We start from the raw sequence: 14,865 nt of genomic DNA on the forward strand, positions 1-14,865 counted from the left end.
TTGGTGCGCCGTTCCAAATATGTGTGTTATGTTAAATGATTTTGCTTACTTGCAGCGAAGTCGTCTTAAAGAATAATGTGCTTTTCTTTCTCTCATAGTTACACATTTGTGTTTCAGAAATACTTTAGAGTACCTTAATCGGTTTGTTTATGGACCATGGCCATCCTGGCAGGCTCGTTGCTGATCTGGAACCGTGTTATGCTGTGTTGCAGGCTCCAGCGATCGACATGAGTTCCAGGCTGAAACGCGCATGCTGCTGGATATCGTCGCCAAGTCGCTGTATTCGGACAAGGAGGTGAGGGCTCGCGCCTTTCCCTGTGAGCTTGCCACAGTAGAGTCCCAATGAACTTGCCTTTTCCGAAATAATGGTTATGTTCAAAGTCTGTTCTTGTTGTAGGAAGCTACTCATCATCATTTTCCAAATACGAGTAGTATTTTCAAGCATCTGGCCCTATTCATTGTCATGCACTAGTGAGGGGTCCTGATCGTATGCACACTAGTGAGAAATGAAAAATGCATACATAAAGTTCGATATTATTTTCAGTTCCAGGTGGAGAATCTCTAGATTTTTTAATCGTGCATGAAATTTGTCCAAACCCTTGTTCTGAACGATACCTTAAGTAATTTCTGGCCATCTACTAAACGTCTTCAGGTCCTTGTTCGCGCCCCTTACAAGTAAAGTGTACCAAGTATCTTTGCTAACTTGCGTTATCATGAAGCGCACAGCATTGGTCACTTCAGCTACCGCGCTAATTATCACGACTATAGTCACAGACGTTAAATATGGATATAGTAATAACTCTGATCTCTTATTGGGTCGTGGGTGGCCGATTCCGTAGGTATAAAGTTAGTATTATAATCGGGAATGTGGACGCCGTGAAGTACGATCCAAAATTGTGTTCTCTTATTCACATACTCGCTGGTTGCTCGGCTTTTTATTTGTCCCAGTCTCAGAGTAGAGAAGAAAGACATACATTTAAACTCGTTTTCGACTTTTTCACATGTCAGCCCCATCACACCACGTCCTTTTTCACCTCCTCCTCCCTATTGATCCCCTCCTACCCTTCTCTCTGTCCATCTCCTCCCTCTTCTCTGTCAATCACCAGCTCCTCATCTCTCTGCCCATCTCCTCCCCCCCCCGCTATTCATCTCCCCCTCCCCCTCCCCGTCCCCACCCTCTATTCATCTCCTCCTCCCCCTCCCGCCATTCATCTCCTCCTCCCCCTCCCGCCATTCATCTCCTCCTCCCCCTCCCTCTGTCCATATCTCCATCCCCTCCCACTCTCTCTGTACATCTTATTCCTCCTCCTCCTTCTGTCCATCTTATTCTCTCCCCGTCTTTCTGTCCATCTCCTGTGTTACCGTTTTGATTGCCACTCTCACCCCATTGGGAGGTAGGTGGTTCTTAATCTCCACAGTGCTTATTTCCAGATATGTGTACGGATCCCCCCCCCCCCCCTACCGAGCGAGGTGGCGCAGTGGTTAGCACACTGGACTCGCATTCGGGAGGACGACGGTTCAATCCCGTCTCCGGCCATACTGATTTAGGTTTTCCGTGATTTCCCTAAATCGCTTCAGGCAAATGCCGGGATGGTTCCTTTGAAAGGGCACGGCCGATTTCCTTCCCTCACCCGAGCTTGCGCTCCGTCTCTAATGACCTCGTTGTCGACGGGACGTTAAACACTAATATCCTCCTCCTCCGGATCCCCCTGCTTTGAATGTCTTTGCTCGGCGTTTCCAAACCAGGGAGACTGTTGGGTTATGATTTCGCACGAGCGGAAGCTAGCGACCACGTGCTTTAGCGCGTCTGATGTAACTGTCTCAGTGGAAACCATAGTTTAAGGTAAAACCTGTCTACAGAGGCTGGTAAGGCGGACCAGCCAGACAACTTCTGGGATGGAATTATATTCGGTAAGACCCACAGAAAGAACCTCTGCGTTTCTATTGTGTACTACCGAGCGAGGTGGCGCAGTGGTTAGCACACTGGACTCGCATTCGGGAGGACGACGGTTCAATCCCGTCTCCAGCCATCCTGATTTAGGTTTTCCGTGATTTCCCTAAATCGTTTCAGACAAATGCCGGGATGGTTCCTTTGAAAGGGCACGGCCGATTTCCTTCCCCATCCTTCCATAACCCGAGCTTGCGCTCCGTCTCTAATAACCTCGTTGTCGACGGGACGTTAAACAACACTAACCTAACCTCTATTGTGTACTCACCCGTATCAGTTCGTGCTTCTGGTTTCGGCTCGAGATTTCTCCCACATTAACACTGGCGGCTGCAGTCGCAGATCACGGCGTCATAGGCAAGTTTACGCCAGATCGTGACGGAAAACTGGCCGACACTGGATCAGGCCGTCGCGCAGGACTACCGTCCGTCGATGTAACGCCGAAACGCTCTTGGTGGGTATCCTTCACGTGGCTTTTCTGTGATGATTGTTCCATTATGTTGACCAGTGCGAATATCGCCCTTTGCATTACAACGAAAAATTATTCACGTTATTGGAAATGACATCCAGCGTGTAACGACCGTAAGTACTGTTTGTGTACATATTACTACTTAAATTGAAACGAAGAAACAGCTCCTGAAATTCCGTGCCGAAAGAAACAATAAAGACCGAGTTAAACCTTGGGTAAATGTATTTTATCGATCATAAGGTTGTGCATAACATTTTCTTGTCACGCCTAAGTCGTGTGAATCCAGTACTAATATCGGATCTACGAGCAGCAAGTTGCTCAGTAATTAGGAAGTGTGTCGAAATCTAGGGGTTCTGCCATTAGCAGTGAATGTTAATGTACTATTCATTGAGTAAAAGCTCTTAGACGCGAGCAAGTCTCCCTTAGCCTTAGAGTCTCATCTATTACGTACCACCTCAGATTTTTCGGGGTTAAGTCTAAGAGCTCTTAATCCATATATGTTTAAAAGACAGGTTTGTCAGGGTAATAAGACTACCTCTGCAATATGTAACCGTAAAACATGGACGGCCTTCTTCCGAAATATTTCATTTACGAGTCCCAAGTTGCAGTCGCTATTCATCAATAGAATTTCGATGTGTGTCTGTTCTACGCCTGGAATTTTTTCAGGCCACAATAAAACTTCGGTTTTTGACAGCTGATCGGTGCATAACAAGAAAATGGTAATTAGAGGCAATGGTAATGTGATGATGGAGACTCTTCAAAAGGAACAAGATCCAGAGAAAATAAAATAAAGCATCCTTAGGAAGTGTGGTGCAGGTTAACTCTTCAAGTCAAATCAAAGAAAGAAGTTGCATCACAAGATTTTCATCACGAACTATTTTCATCGAGAAGTATAGGGAAGAAACAGGTGTAAATCTATGGAGGACATATTTCAAAAAGACAGTTTTTACAAGGACTTATTGCAAAATGCAAACTTTGACGGCCATAAAAGCTAAAATTACTAAAATTTTCCGGGGTATCAGGCCATGGTCTTCTGGGATCTCGTAGGTAACGCATCGTTTCGTCGCCGTGTGTGGAGAATATCTGCAGGGGGGATCGTGAGTTCCACGTCGGTATGGCGCCCGTGGCGGCTGGCCGTTGACTCAGTGCGAGTCATCGTGTGCTCTGGACCAACATCGAAGCCACGATCCCCCTGAAGATGTTTTTCCACAGACGGGGACGAGGCGTGGGTTATCTCTAAGAGATCCCAGAGGACCACAGCATAGTAGCCCGGACAGTTTTAGTAATTTTAATTACAAGGACTACTAAAATGTGAAAAACGAAGTTGAAATAAAAAAAAAATTCTTTTAGCGGTAAGAATGCGTTAGCTCAATACTGAATACTATTCGCTTTATACACCACCTCTGCGATACTGTTGCACTACTAGAAGCATTATGGTCGAAGCAGATATTGAACAAATTTACAGTAATTGGTCGATAAGAAATTTCATTGTAACGGGAAGCGAGAACTGCCATCCCAAAGAGGTGTGTTTTGGGCCTTGAGGTCGAGTCCGTTAACATGTGATCGGGCTTGTGCTCACTGCTTATGGAATTGCCTTGGAATTCAGTATGAGTCACAGCTAAATATTGTATGTGCTTTGTGTATAGTAGATGCGTTGCAGAACAGTTGCCAGAAAAATGTACATGTCGTAGGCATTGCGAAATTTATTGTATCTGAAGTGTAACGGTTTCGTTTATGTGACACTTGCATGAGTGGTGTGGAGTATGGTTTCGTTAATTTCTTGTTCAAGACTCTGTGTGTGTGTGTGTGTGTGTGTGAGAGAGAGAGAGAGAGAGAGAGAGAGAGAGAGAGAGAGAGAGAGAGAAAACGTAGGGGGTGGGGGAACGGTGCCACTTCGAAATCTACTTCTCTCGAAGAAGACAAAGAGTACCGCCAAACTTAAGGTCCCCATTCGACGCATCACCATCAGCAAGGTCACACGCTGTCAGTCAGCGAGATCCTGCAGAGAAATTGGGAATGTAACTCAGGACGTTATCACGAATTCTGAAGGTCACACACTTGTTAGCCTCCAGCTTTTCTGTCTTCACTGCCAAACATTGGTGATGACTCAGTCTTCCGGCTACATCGCTCGAATCTGTTCCCTCCAAATCGAGTGCCACTGTTGTAGCGTGTGTTGACAACCTATGTTGTGGGAGACCGATAAGTTGTTGAATGATTAGAGCATTCGCAGGAGATTATCGCTCAGAGGATTCTGGACTGTTGAGATTATGAAAGAGGCGCTTTAATCCGCAGAACAGCACAGGAGGCGAGGTCTCGGTGGATCGTTGTGAGAGAGATGATCGATTCAATGGAAGCACGCAAGTAACCACTGATCAACAAAAGAAATTCGGTACATGCTGAAAAGCTTAACTTGTGAATAATACTAATTGACGTGCTATTCAAGAGAGTAAGTCAGCCTGGCATCGAAGCGCGGTGATCCCTGAAAATGAGGTGCACAAGTTTTTCACAACTCCCGACGACACATCGGTTATACTCAGGTTTGTAAGGTCTTGCCAAATTTGTCGGACGTTGAACCAAGCGCGGGCGCGGAATCCGTTCTTGTTTTCCGTTTAATTACCTCGTCTTCGACGCCACGTTAACCCCAATCATACTTTCTTCCTCGCCCTTTTTTAAGTTCCATGGATGTTTGGAACGACATTTGGAAAGATTCAGAAGGTCGTTACAATTCAAGCCCTCACATTTCTTTCTAGGAAGCATCCGCAAGCTTGTAGACAGAACGTATGGCGACGCTGTCCAAAAATAGTGTACGAATGATTTTTATAAATGCCATTGCAAGAAGACGTAATGAAATTTATATCAAGGAATAACTCCCCAGGTATATTAATGTCTTCAACGAGCTTGTAAATCAGATACATAGAAAATCCATTTTTTGTTACATTATGTCTCATGTATTCCAGCATTCATGAATCAAAGAAACATTTTTCGTCATTCACTTGGCTACTGAAGTCACGACAGCAGCACTGTAAAAGGGCATCGATGATGATAAAATATCACCGATAATCAACGTTGTTTTGATTTAAACACCGGAGAAATTTCCGTTCTACGATCTCCGGTAAGCTGTGTGTGGCGGTCGCCCTGACGAGGATAGGCCAGCCAGCTTGCCCCTGCTTCCCTCTGATTTCGACCAACTTCAGCCTACGAGTCGGAGGACACGCAAAAGTAAGTTATGTTTCCAGAAAAACCAGATGTTAAACATTACGACCCACTATGTATTTCGTACAAACTGGGATCTGTAGTGGTTACCAAAACGTATACTTGGTAACTTAGCACTTTCATTATTCTCGAGAAATAAAAGAAATATAAATTTTTATTCGCCGGTTGCCGAAATGCAAGGGAATTACAACATGGTTTAACGGGACGATGAAGGCCATATTAACGACGAAATCGTCTACTAATGTTGCTAACCTGGGTTTGACTCTCAGTGCAAAATATGTGTTTTGCGTTTTGCTGCCGTATCCTTTCGAAACAAGAGTAGCTTTTGCACATACACGCTCCTGCAAACTGTGAAGTCAATGTATATGCTACCTTTAACGTGTTTTTGGTAGTTAAGTGTACTTTGATGTTCATTTTTCATTAAACTGTAGTGTTTTCACTGCCTGTAACAATCAGCAAAAAACTGTAGCAATTTGGAAGAGGTGGGTTTTTTTTGGGGGGGGGGGGTTGAGGGTCAATAATCACGTAACATTTTGGTCACTGCTCCATTTTTACGTTTCCTCAAAAGATAATATTTTTTTGTACGGAAGGGAAAACAAACAAGAATAGAAACAGTCTACACAGGAAATGGACCCATTTCGTCGAAGTTCGCAGGCACTCCCGTCGATCAACCGACAACCACCTTCATTTAGTGTTATGTTGATTCCACACGGTCTGAGTTGGATTCTGTGTCATGACCTTTGACCTTCTTTCCGTATGGGGAATTTGTAAAAAAATGGTACTTCTTGAGACGGAGGTAATCAGAATAGGCGACGTGTAGCCTGTTCTTACAATTGGGGCAATGTGCGTCCTGTGGTCGCAACCGTGTGCTCGGTTCCGAGCCGGAAGCGCCGTGTTTGCCCTGTGGGCAGCGGACGTTGGGTGCGACACGACGCGAAGGGCACCACCTCCGGCCTTGCAGCGTATTGATCCCCTCCTCACACGCGCACGCACGCCGCAGCAGCTTTTAGTCAACACGCATCCCTGTTCTTCAGGTGCACTGGCTGGTGGTCTGTCGGAAAGGTACAACTGGAGGCCCTGTGTGGGTCCTGAATTGCAACGCTCGTGTTAGCCAGTTCTTCGCAGCGATTGTATTCTTTTCAAGGCCACACCGGCGCCCTGCATCGTGGCGAACTGGCAAGTTCTTGAACTGCACGCGGCCATTCGCAGTGTTCGCGAGGTGCTCTTCTTAATATCACGTCGTATGCAGCCGGCTACCTGCTAGAATACAGCTGAAATGAGACGTTCCTACGCATATTGAGATCGGTCAGCCGTCGCGTCCGTGAATTGCAGTCATTACCACGTGAACCTCTGTACTTGTCTGTAGGCGGCAATTATTTGTTTCTTGTGGTTTTGCTAGCAATTCAGTTCTGGGGTTGCGGTGGAGCTGCGCGAGATGAAAGTAGGAATTCTGCCATGGAAAAGATAGAAATCGGATCTTATGTATTTAAGAAAAGTACAAGTAAACCCGTGAAGAATAGTACGACCCGTCCTCACAGCGTTACTTCCCCCAGTACCTCGTCTCCTACCTCCCCAACTACACAGGAACTAGCGAGACTAGCACTCGCGGAAGAAAGGATATTGCGGAGATATGGCTTAGCTACAGCCTGGGGGATGTTTCTAGAATGAAATATTCACTCAGCAGTTGAGTGTGCGCTGATATAAACTTCCTGTCAGATTAAAACTGTTCTCCGGACGGACACTCGATCTCGGGAAAGCTCTCAAAAGGCAAAGGTACCGAGTTCGAGCCTTCGTCCGACGAACTGTTTTAATCTGCCATGAAGTTTCATATCAGCGCACACTCCACTACAAAGGGGAAATATCTTCCGGAGCTCTGAACTAGTTAACCTGAAACATGAAGAGAAGACAAATTTTTTTGATCGTTATTCTTATTATTACTTTTATAAAAACAGTGTGCGTTAATTTGACGATAGATTCAATAAAACTAAACAGTTAAAATGTAAATGCTTTACTTACTCCCCATTCCAGTTCTTTTTTAAGTACGAAGCAAATTTCCACGTATGGAAGAACAGGTGGTTTCTGGAGTTCGCCAATGCCGCAAGGCATTGAGATGGTGTTAGATCGGCTGGTCCCGGCGGAGGTTCGAGTCCTCCCTCGGGCATGTGTGTGTGTGTGTGTGTGTGTGTGTGTGTGTGTGTGTGTGTGTGTGTGTGTGTTTTTGTCCTTAGGATAATTTAGGTTAAGTAGTGTGTAAGCTTAGGGACTGATGACCGTAGCAGTTAAGTCCCATACGATTTCACACACATTTGAACATTTGGTGTTAGATTTTCTTGTAACGAAGCCGCTTTCCCCGCAACCACTCCAAAAAAAAGATGGTCGCACCTTATCCACCAGGTGGCTTAATGTTCCCGTATCGATGCCATTGTTTCAGCAGGAAACGTCGGGTGAAGTGTTTGACACAGTATTACTACTACTGCTACAATTACTATTACTGGTATTACTACTTTGGTACCGCTGCGTTAGATGGAGCTGAATAGTACCTGAGCGCCGGCACCATGCAGTTTTCTGGGCCACTTTGATTGGAATATGTATAGCTACACTTCCTTGGATGAGAATCTGACACACTGTGTAACCATTTGTCGTCATTTTTCTGTAAGACATACTACAAAATATTTGACATTAGCTGAAACTTCTTACCGTAAGTTCGTGGTCTTTCCTGTGTGTACGGTCGGTAAGTACCACGGCAACTGCGTTCCATTTAATGACCCATGTAATACACTATTTTCAGTCGAAACGTAATAATGCACTCTTCCTTGCCACATTAAAGTTAGTTCAGCTTCCTGGAATGTATAGACTAGGTTACAGCAAAGAACGGCTGCGTCATACTTGTTATCATCCTAATACGTTCTGGTTCGACGTCACATCAGATTCCTTCGTTGTCACACTGCTAATGATGACAGCTCTTTTTTCCAACTTAAGTTCTGTCCACAGCAATTCGCTAAAGATAGAATATGTAATTGTCCAGTTTTGAGATTTGTAGCTAAAGGAGTTAACAACAGTGCTCTGTAAGCGTGTACATTACCCTGCTAGAATGCCCCATCATTGTGCAAGCACGTCACCTGCGTTTACACTTCCACGAGCTCTTGAAACAGTCATAATAATGCCCATCACCAATCCTTAAAAAGTGGGAAAACGGTAATACTTTCTTTGTCGTGAAAGCAGGCTTCTGATGTTCACTTTATATCCAGCAGTGCATCTGTGCCGGCCGGAGTGGCCGAGCGGTTCTAGGCACTACAGTCTGGAACCGCGCGACCGCTACGGTCGCAGGTTCGAATCCTGCCTCGGGCATGGATGTGTGTGATGTTCTTAGTTAGTTAGGTTTAAGAAGTTCTAGGGAACTGATGACCTCAGAAGTTAAGTCCCATAGTGCTCAGAGCCATTTAAAAAAAAGAGAGAGAGAGAGAGAGAGAGAGAGAGAGAGAGAGAGAGAGAGAGAGAGAGAGTGCATCCATCATGAAGAATTGAACATCACATACAAAAATTTTATTTTTTTAATGTGTGTCGTAAACCCACACCTAATGGCCATTGGAAGACCGTGAAAAACGTTCTTAGTGAATTATTATTTGTTTCTACTACTTGAGATCTCGGTTTACCAGCAAAATCAGCATAGAAATGGACATCAAGGAAAGAATAGCAGAGGGAATGAAATGCATGTATTCTCTCAATGAGATGCTCGGCTCAGAATCAATACAGCGAGCAATAAGACGAGAATATGTAACAGTAATATGCCCAGCAGTTATGTACGGTTCAGAAATATGGAGCGTGACCAAGCGAGAAAAGGAAAAGCTTTTCATATTTGAAGGAAGACATATGAACCGATCTTAAATAAAGGAGGAGGAGGAAGAACAAGGAAATCTATCTTTCGATGCAACAACCAACAATGCTGCAGAAGCTGAAGACAAAAAAAAATCCAGTGGGCGGTTCATATAACCCATATGCCAGAAGAAAAACAGGTGAAGAAAGCACATGATTAGAAACAAAACTCCAGAGGCCCCATCGGACCTCCAAGGCAGCGCTGGATGGACGACCTGGCGAAGTACCTGCCAGCCCTGGGGACTGAAGACACCTGGAGGAACCAAGCACAAAACAGAAAGGAATGGAGGTAGTTTGTGGAAGCAGCACCTGGTCCGCAGGGCCTTGACCGCTGGAAATGTATATTGTGTTGTCCTACTATTTGCGGAGAATGTTCCAAGACTCCGACTCATATATTCATCCTTTTAACGAATATGCTACTGTGGCACCAGCAGACATTCAGCAATGGATATGGATATGTGAAGAATATGTAACTGCATTTCACATTATCTGCAAAATATTCTGTATTCCTAGATCGTGCATGCAGGACATGACAAGTCCTTTCGGATATTTCGGTTCAGAACTTCCTTGCCATTGTCTTTGTTATCAGCTGAAGTTTACCATGTCCCGCATGCACGCCTGAAAAGTAGTGGAATATTTTACAGTTAGTCTCAAATAGAGTTACATATCCTTCATATTTCTGTATCCATTGGTGAATGTCTGCAAGTGGTGTCAGAAGTATGTATTTGCCATTGTCGTGCTCAATTTCCAGAATGGAAAATATTTTTCAATCTTCTAAACATTTCTTGCCGAAATATCTGAAGAAAAAATAGTTCAAATGGCTCTAAGCACTATGGGACTTAACATTTGAGGTCATCAGTCCCCTAGACTTAGAAGTACTTAAACCTAACTAACCTAAGGACATCACACACATCCATGCCCGCGGCAGGATTCGAACCTGCGACCGTAGCAGCAGCGCGGCTCCGGACTGAAGCGCTTAGAACCGCTCGGCCACAGCGGCCGGCGCTGTTACAGTAAGCAGCAGAAGTATCAATTGGTAACGTAATGGATGGCTTCTGTATACCCACTGGCGCTGTACACATTCCACGTCAATGTGTCAATCTGTAATCTGTACATCGATTTACTTTTATAGGAAGATCAGACAGTTAAATTCCAGTTCTGGAACAGCCTAGTTTTGCGGGAGCAACAATTTCTTTGGTTCGATATTACTGTAAGAATATTGTGCGCGCACAGTTCTAACACTGAGTGTAATCGTGATTACAGTTTTCTACTTACTTGTCTCAGAAATCTGCCATAACTAGCCTAATCATCATAAACAAATGCTTCAGCCGCAACAAAAGATCAGCGCTATTTAAATTAAAATTGCCCACCTGCACTGTAGCTACCAAGGTGTACACTGTTCTAGTAAAAGTAAGGCAGAGAAATCTGAAAACTGCCGTCTGCATAGGTTTCGCAAAAGGGAGGACGACCATAGATTGCCAGTAACATGCGACCGTCAATCCTGATGCCGCCGGTGAAGCGGAACATCACATTGGCAAGATAGTGAATCTCCGATTATCCGTGTTGCTTCTGCTTGCGGTTGAGCCTGACTGGACAAAGATGTATGGAAGATATGGCCACTTCCACTTTTATCTCTAGTGACTTTTTTTTTCTAAAAAATTAGAATCAGTTATGGAAAGCTCTGCTGAATAAGGCCAACTGTTGTAATCGCGTAGGAAGGGAGAAAAATCGTTGACATTTGGTATTTTACTAGAAGGAAGCCTGGAAATGCTTGAGCACTAGTCAGTCCACTGATCGCGAGAGTGCAGTTCGTTTTCCTCTGCGTTGCCTCACACAGTGCACAACTGCCTAACGTTTCCAATCTCAGAAATGAATCTCGAAAATTGTTTTATTACCCCTAGGGGGCTTTCCTCTCTTTGGTGAGTACATGCTTGGCTGCCATGAGGCCCCAGCCTTTGCAGTATTCCTTCCTCTTTCTGTGCTGCAAACCTGCTCCTCGACTATCTCTTATCTCCTCTGACTTTGTCGGATGGTCCTTCTGGTGCAGACCCTGTCTGGACTTGGTTCACGATGTTGTTTGTATCTTCTGGTTTCGCTCTCGGCGCTATCTTCACTTACCATTAACGGTTATATGGTCCCCATTATTCCATTTGACCAGCCATCTTTTTCAAATTTTACGAAAATATCTGTCGTGCAGGGAAGGTCGCCCATATGCTGTATGCTCAACCTCTGTGCCTGACCACCCTGACACCTTTTCTTCCTGCTGTCGTAGTACGCCCAAACTACAATACGGTAGCCATCCCGTTGTGGCGGGGGGGGGGGGGGGAGGGGGTTCGCCAAGTACATGCACGATGGTACCCCCGTGACCACGCAGGAATCACACTGTTGGTGTCTGGGCTGCACACTTCCCATGTATGCCATGGGCTATGTGTCAATCATGACTGGAGCATGGGGACTCCCAGCAATGGATTACTGGCGAGGTAGCATTGCTGAGGCGGGGTGGCGCCCATCGGGAGAGCCCACGGTCAGAGTAGGCGGCACCACAGCGGATAGTTCGCACATGAAACGACTCAAACTTTCTCCCACTGGTGGTCACATGGCTCCAGCAGTTTTTTCAAATGAAAAGGCCTCATATGGTGCAACAAAGTACGATCCCAACACATTCCCTTCCCTTGCCACGCCGTGGAAGAAATGTAGTAGTAGACGACAAGGGATAAAATCCCCCACCCCAATACCTGGTCTGTACCAGGAGCGACAGGGATACGTTTTGGTCACAAAGCCTTTATTTTATGTGGAAAACATTGAAGATAAATACGGGGACTTGCAGCCATCTCAAAGCGGAAGAGTGGTTCCTTCCTCATTAAAATGTCATCTCCTCCCTAGTCAAAGATGCTGCTCTCTTGTGAAAACGTTGGGTGCCATCCCCGTGACAACCATTCCCCATCGTGTCCGTAGGGGACCTAGGGAAAGTAGAGTGGCTGTCTAGGCCTTCATCGTGGCTTTCGAGAGTAATAAGTTAGCTGAGAAGGTCAAATTGATGGTCAAAATGTGTGAGGTGAAACCCACGTTCCTCCTCCTATGAGATACTTCAGGTGTATGAAGTTCGGACATATGTCTTTCCATTTCACTGCTATCCGTCTCTGCAGGGATTGTGGACATCTGCTGCACGCGAACGTTCCTTGTGCCCCTCGCCCCATGTGTGTAAACTGCGGCGAGCTCCACTCTCCCTGCTCAACAGATTGCTCCATGTTTAAGCGTGGAAAGAAAATCCAGAAGACCATGGACAGTTTTACATCTCGAGAGGCCAGGAAAAGTAGGAGCATCTTAATCCCAAACAAACGACAAAATCCTACGGTACAGCTGGAATGTCATCACCTTCTCTGTAGACGGTGCTTTCCTCTGTCGCGCCTCTTAACAATGAGCCCTCACAGCCGCTCACTAATACCTGCCCCCCAGGCGGTTGGGGGCCCTTCTGGTGCTTCTACTGCACCCACTTCAGGAACATTGGCTCGCCACCTGCCAGGGACTCTAGTCCCCTTCCCCAGCTGAAGGCACTTCACCTTCTCCGGCTTATCTAGCCAGGGAGAGGTCCCTCGGGACTCTTCCATGATTCCTGCTGGTCCACAGCGAGACTCCAGCCGGTGGCTCAAGGAACCACAGGCTGCTGGTGATCGGACTTCTCGTTATTCCCCAGTCTCTGAAACCAAGCAGGGAAACCTTCTCAGTCGTCGTCCTTATCTCTCTATCGCAAGGCAGTATCGATGCGGCTGTTCAGCGTACGGCGACAGCTAATCTTTTGGCAGCCAACCAATCCAGTCCCTCTTCCTCGGGATCGCTTCAACGGAAGGTGGTACCCTGATAGACCCCAGAGATCGCTGCGGCCATTAGAGATCGTAGGCGGGCTGTCCAACGCCTTAAGCGGCATCCTTCACTGGAGCACTTCATTCCATTTAAATGGCTCCGTGCCCGCGTGTACTACCTCATAAAACGACGAAAGCAAGAGTCCTAGGAATGGTATGTTTCCACAGTTGGATCATGTGCCTCTGTATTACCGGTATGGGGCAAAGATTAGACGACTATGGCTTCAAGTCCTCTGCAGATGTACCAAGTATAAAATCGGGGCATTCAGGCTATTATTAATTCATTTTAGAGACCATACTGCCCATTGTCCCAGAAAAAAGTGTAGCACGGTCCTTCGACAGTAGTAGAATTACTTACGTTGGATAGGGTTTGGGTGAGGTAGTTACGGACGACAAGACTGGGTGCATGTCTTTGTTATGCAGCAAGGACATGATGCTTGTCATCCTGTTGTTCTAGAACACGGAATTAGGCTGTGGCGGCAGTAATTTTTCTGATCATGTTAGTTAGGACGTTTGACAGGATGGCCAGTGAATGAAGTTCCGTAGCTGCCTGATTTCAGAGACAGCGACCGAAGTTTCCAGCTTTGGTTGTCATGTATTGACGACTTCTTGACCTAACCATTATTAAAGTTGAGGCTTTTGGAAGCCAGCTGGAGCATTCCCAGACAAAAAAAAAACAGAGAGAAATTGCAGGTGGCGGGCGCAAGTGGTAACGTTTAGATTATACTAGGCAAACAGTAACGGAAGAAGCTTGAGAACCACAGACGCTTGGGGCAGCTGTCCCACGGTAGAAGTTTCAGTTCAGAGAATTAACTGGTAACTTCATACACCGTCTGGACGCTTTTGTAAAGTGCCACAGTAGACGTTAGTCGCAAGCAGGCACGTCTTAGCATATGCAGCAACGTGATCCTCGCTTCTGAGAACAGTAACGTCATTGTATTCACACAGGTTAGAGTAAATGGGAAACGAATAAAAATGACGTAAAACACTTCTTGATAGCCATAGTGGGAAGAGAAGTGACAGTGTTTGGCGCTGATCCAAGCAATCACTGTCATCACTTGAAGTTTGTATGTTTGCATTTGCTCTAAACGCTCGGAAGTTTCAGACTCGAACCCCCAATGAGTTATCATGCACGCCTGTAACCTGTGCCAGGATACGATGAGATGATTCGGTCATGGTGGAATTTTGTGCTGCGCAGCTGTTGGTCAGCCAGCCAGTTTAAGAACTGAATAGAAGATTATTACGCACGAGTTCAAACTAATGCGTTAGTTGAGGTGAAATGAGCTTATTACTTTATCTTTGCAGATGTGTCAAGTCAGTATTTCTACAATGTAATTAGAATGTTTTTGTTATGGATTGTCTAAGTCTAACCAAAGAATCTCCTTATGATCTTAGATATGTACTGAAGAATTCGTACAGTAATCAGCACGTTGGACTCGCATTCGGGTGGACGGCGCTTCAAATTCCCGTCCGGCCATCCAGACTTAAGTTTTCCTTTATGTCGC

General features: G+C 45.6%; 1 protein-coding gene across 1 annotated transcript in view; it reads left to right on the top strand.

Annotated features, from left to right (window-relative positions):
* LOC126198530 (heat shock protein 75 kDa, mitochondrial) overlaps positions 1-14,865 on the top strand; it is a 379,324-nt gene that overhangs the window by 111,270 nt on the left and 253,189 nt on the right. Inside the window, exon 3 of the mRNA XM_049934925.1 lies at positions 213-295. Coding sequence (XP_049790882.1) covers positions 213-295 — 83 coding nt within the window. The remainder of the gene's footprint in view (positions 1-212; positions 296-14,865) is intronic.

This window comes from Schistocerca nitens, chromosome 8 (assembly GCF_023898315.1).
Source record: "Schistocerca nitens isolate TAMUIC-IGC-003100 chromosome 8, iqSchNite1.1, whole genome shotgun sequence".
In the NCBI taxonomy this organism is placed as follows: Eukaryota; Metazoa; Arthropoda; class Insecta; order Orthoptera; family Acrididae; genus Schistocerca; species Schistocerca nitens.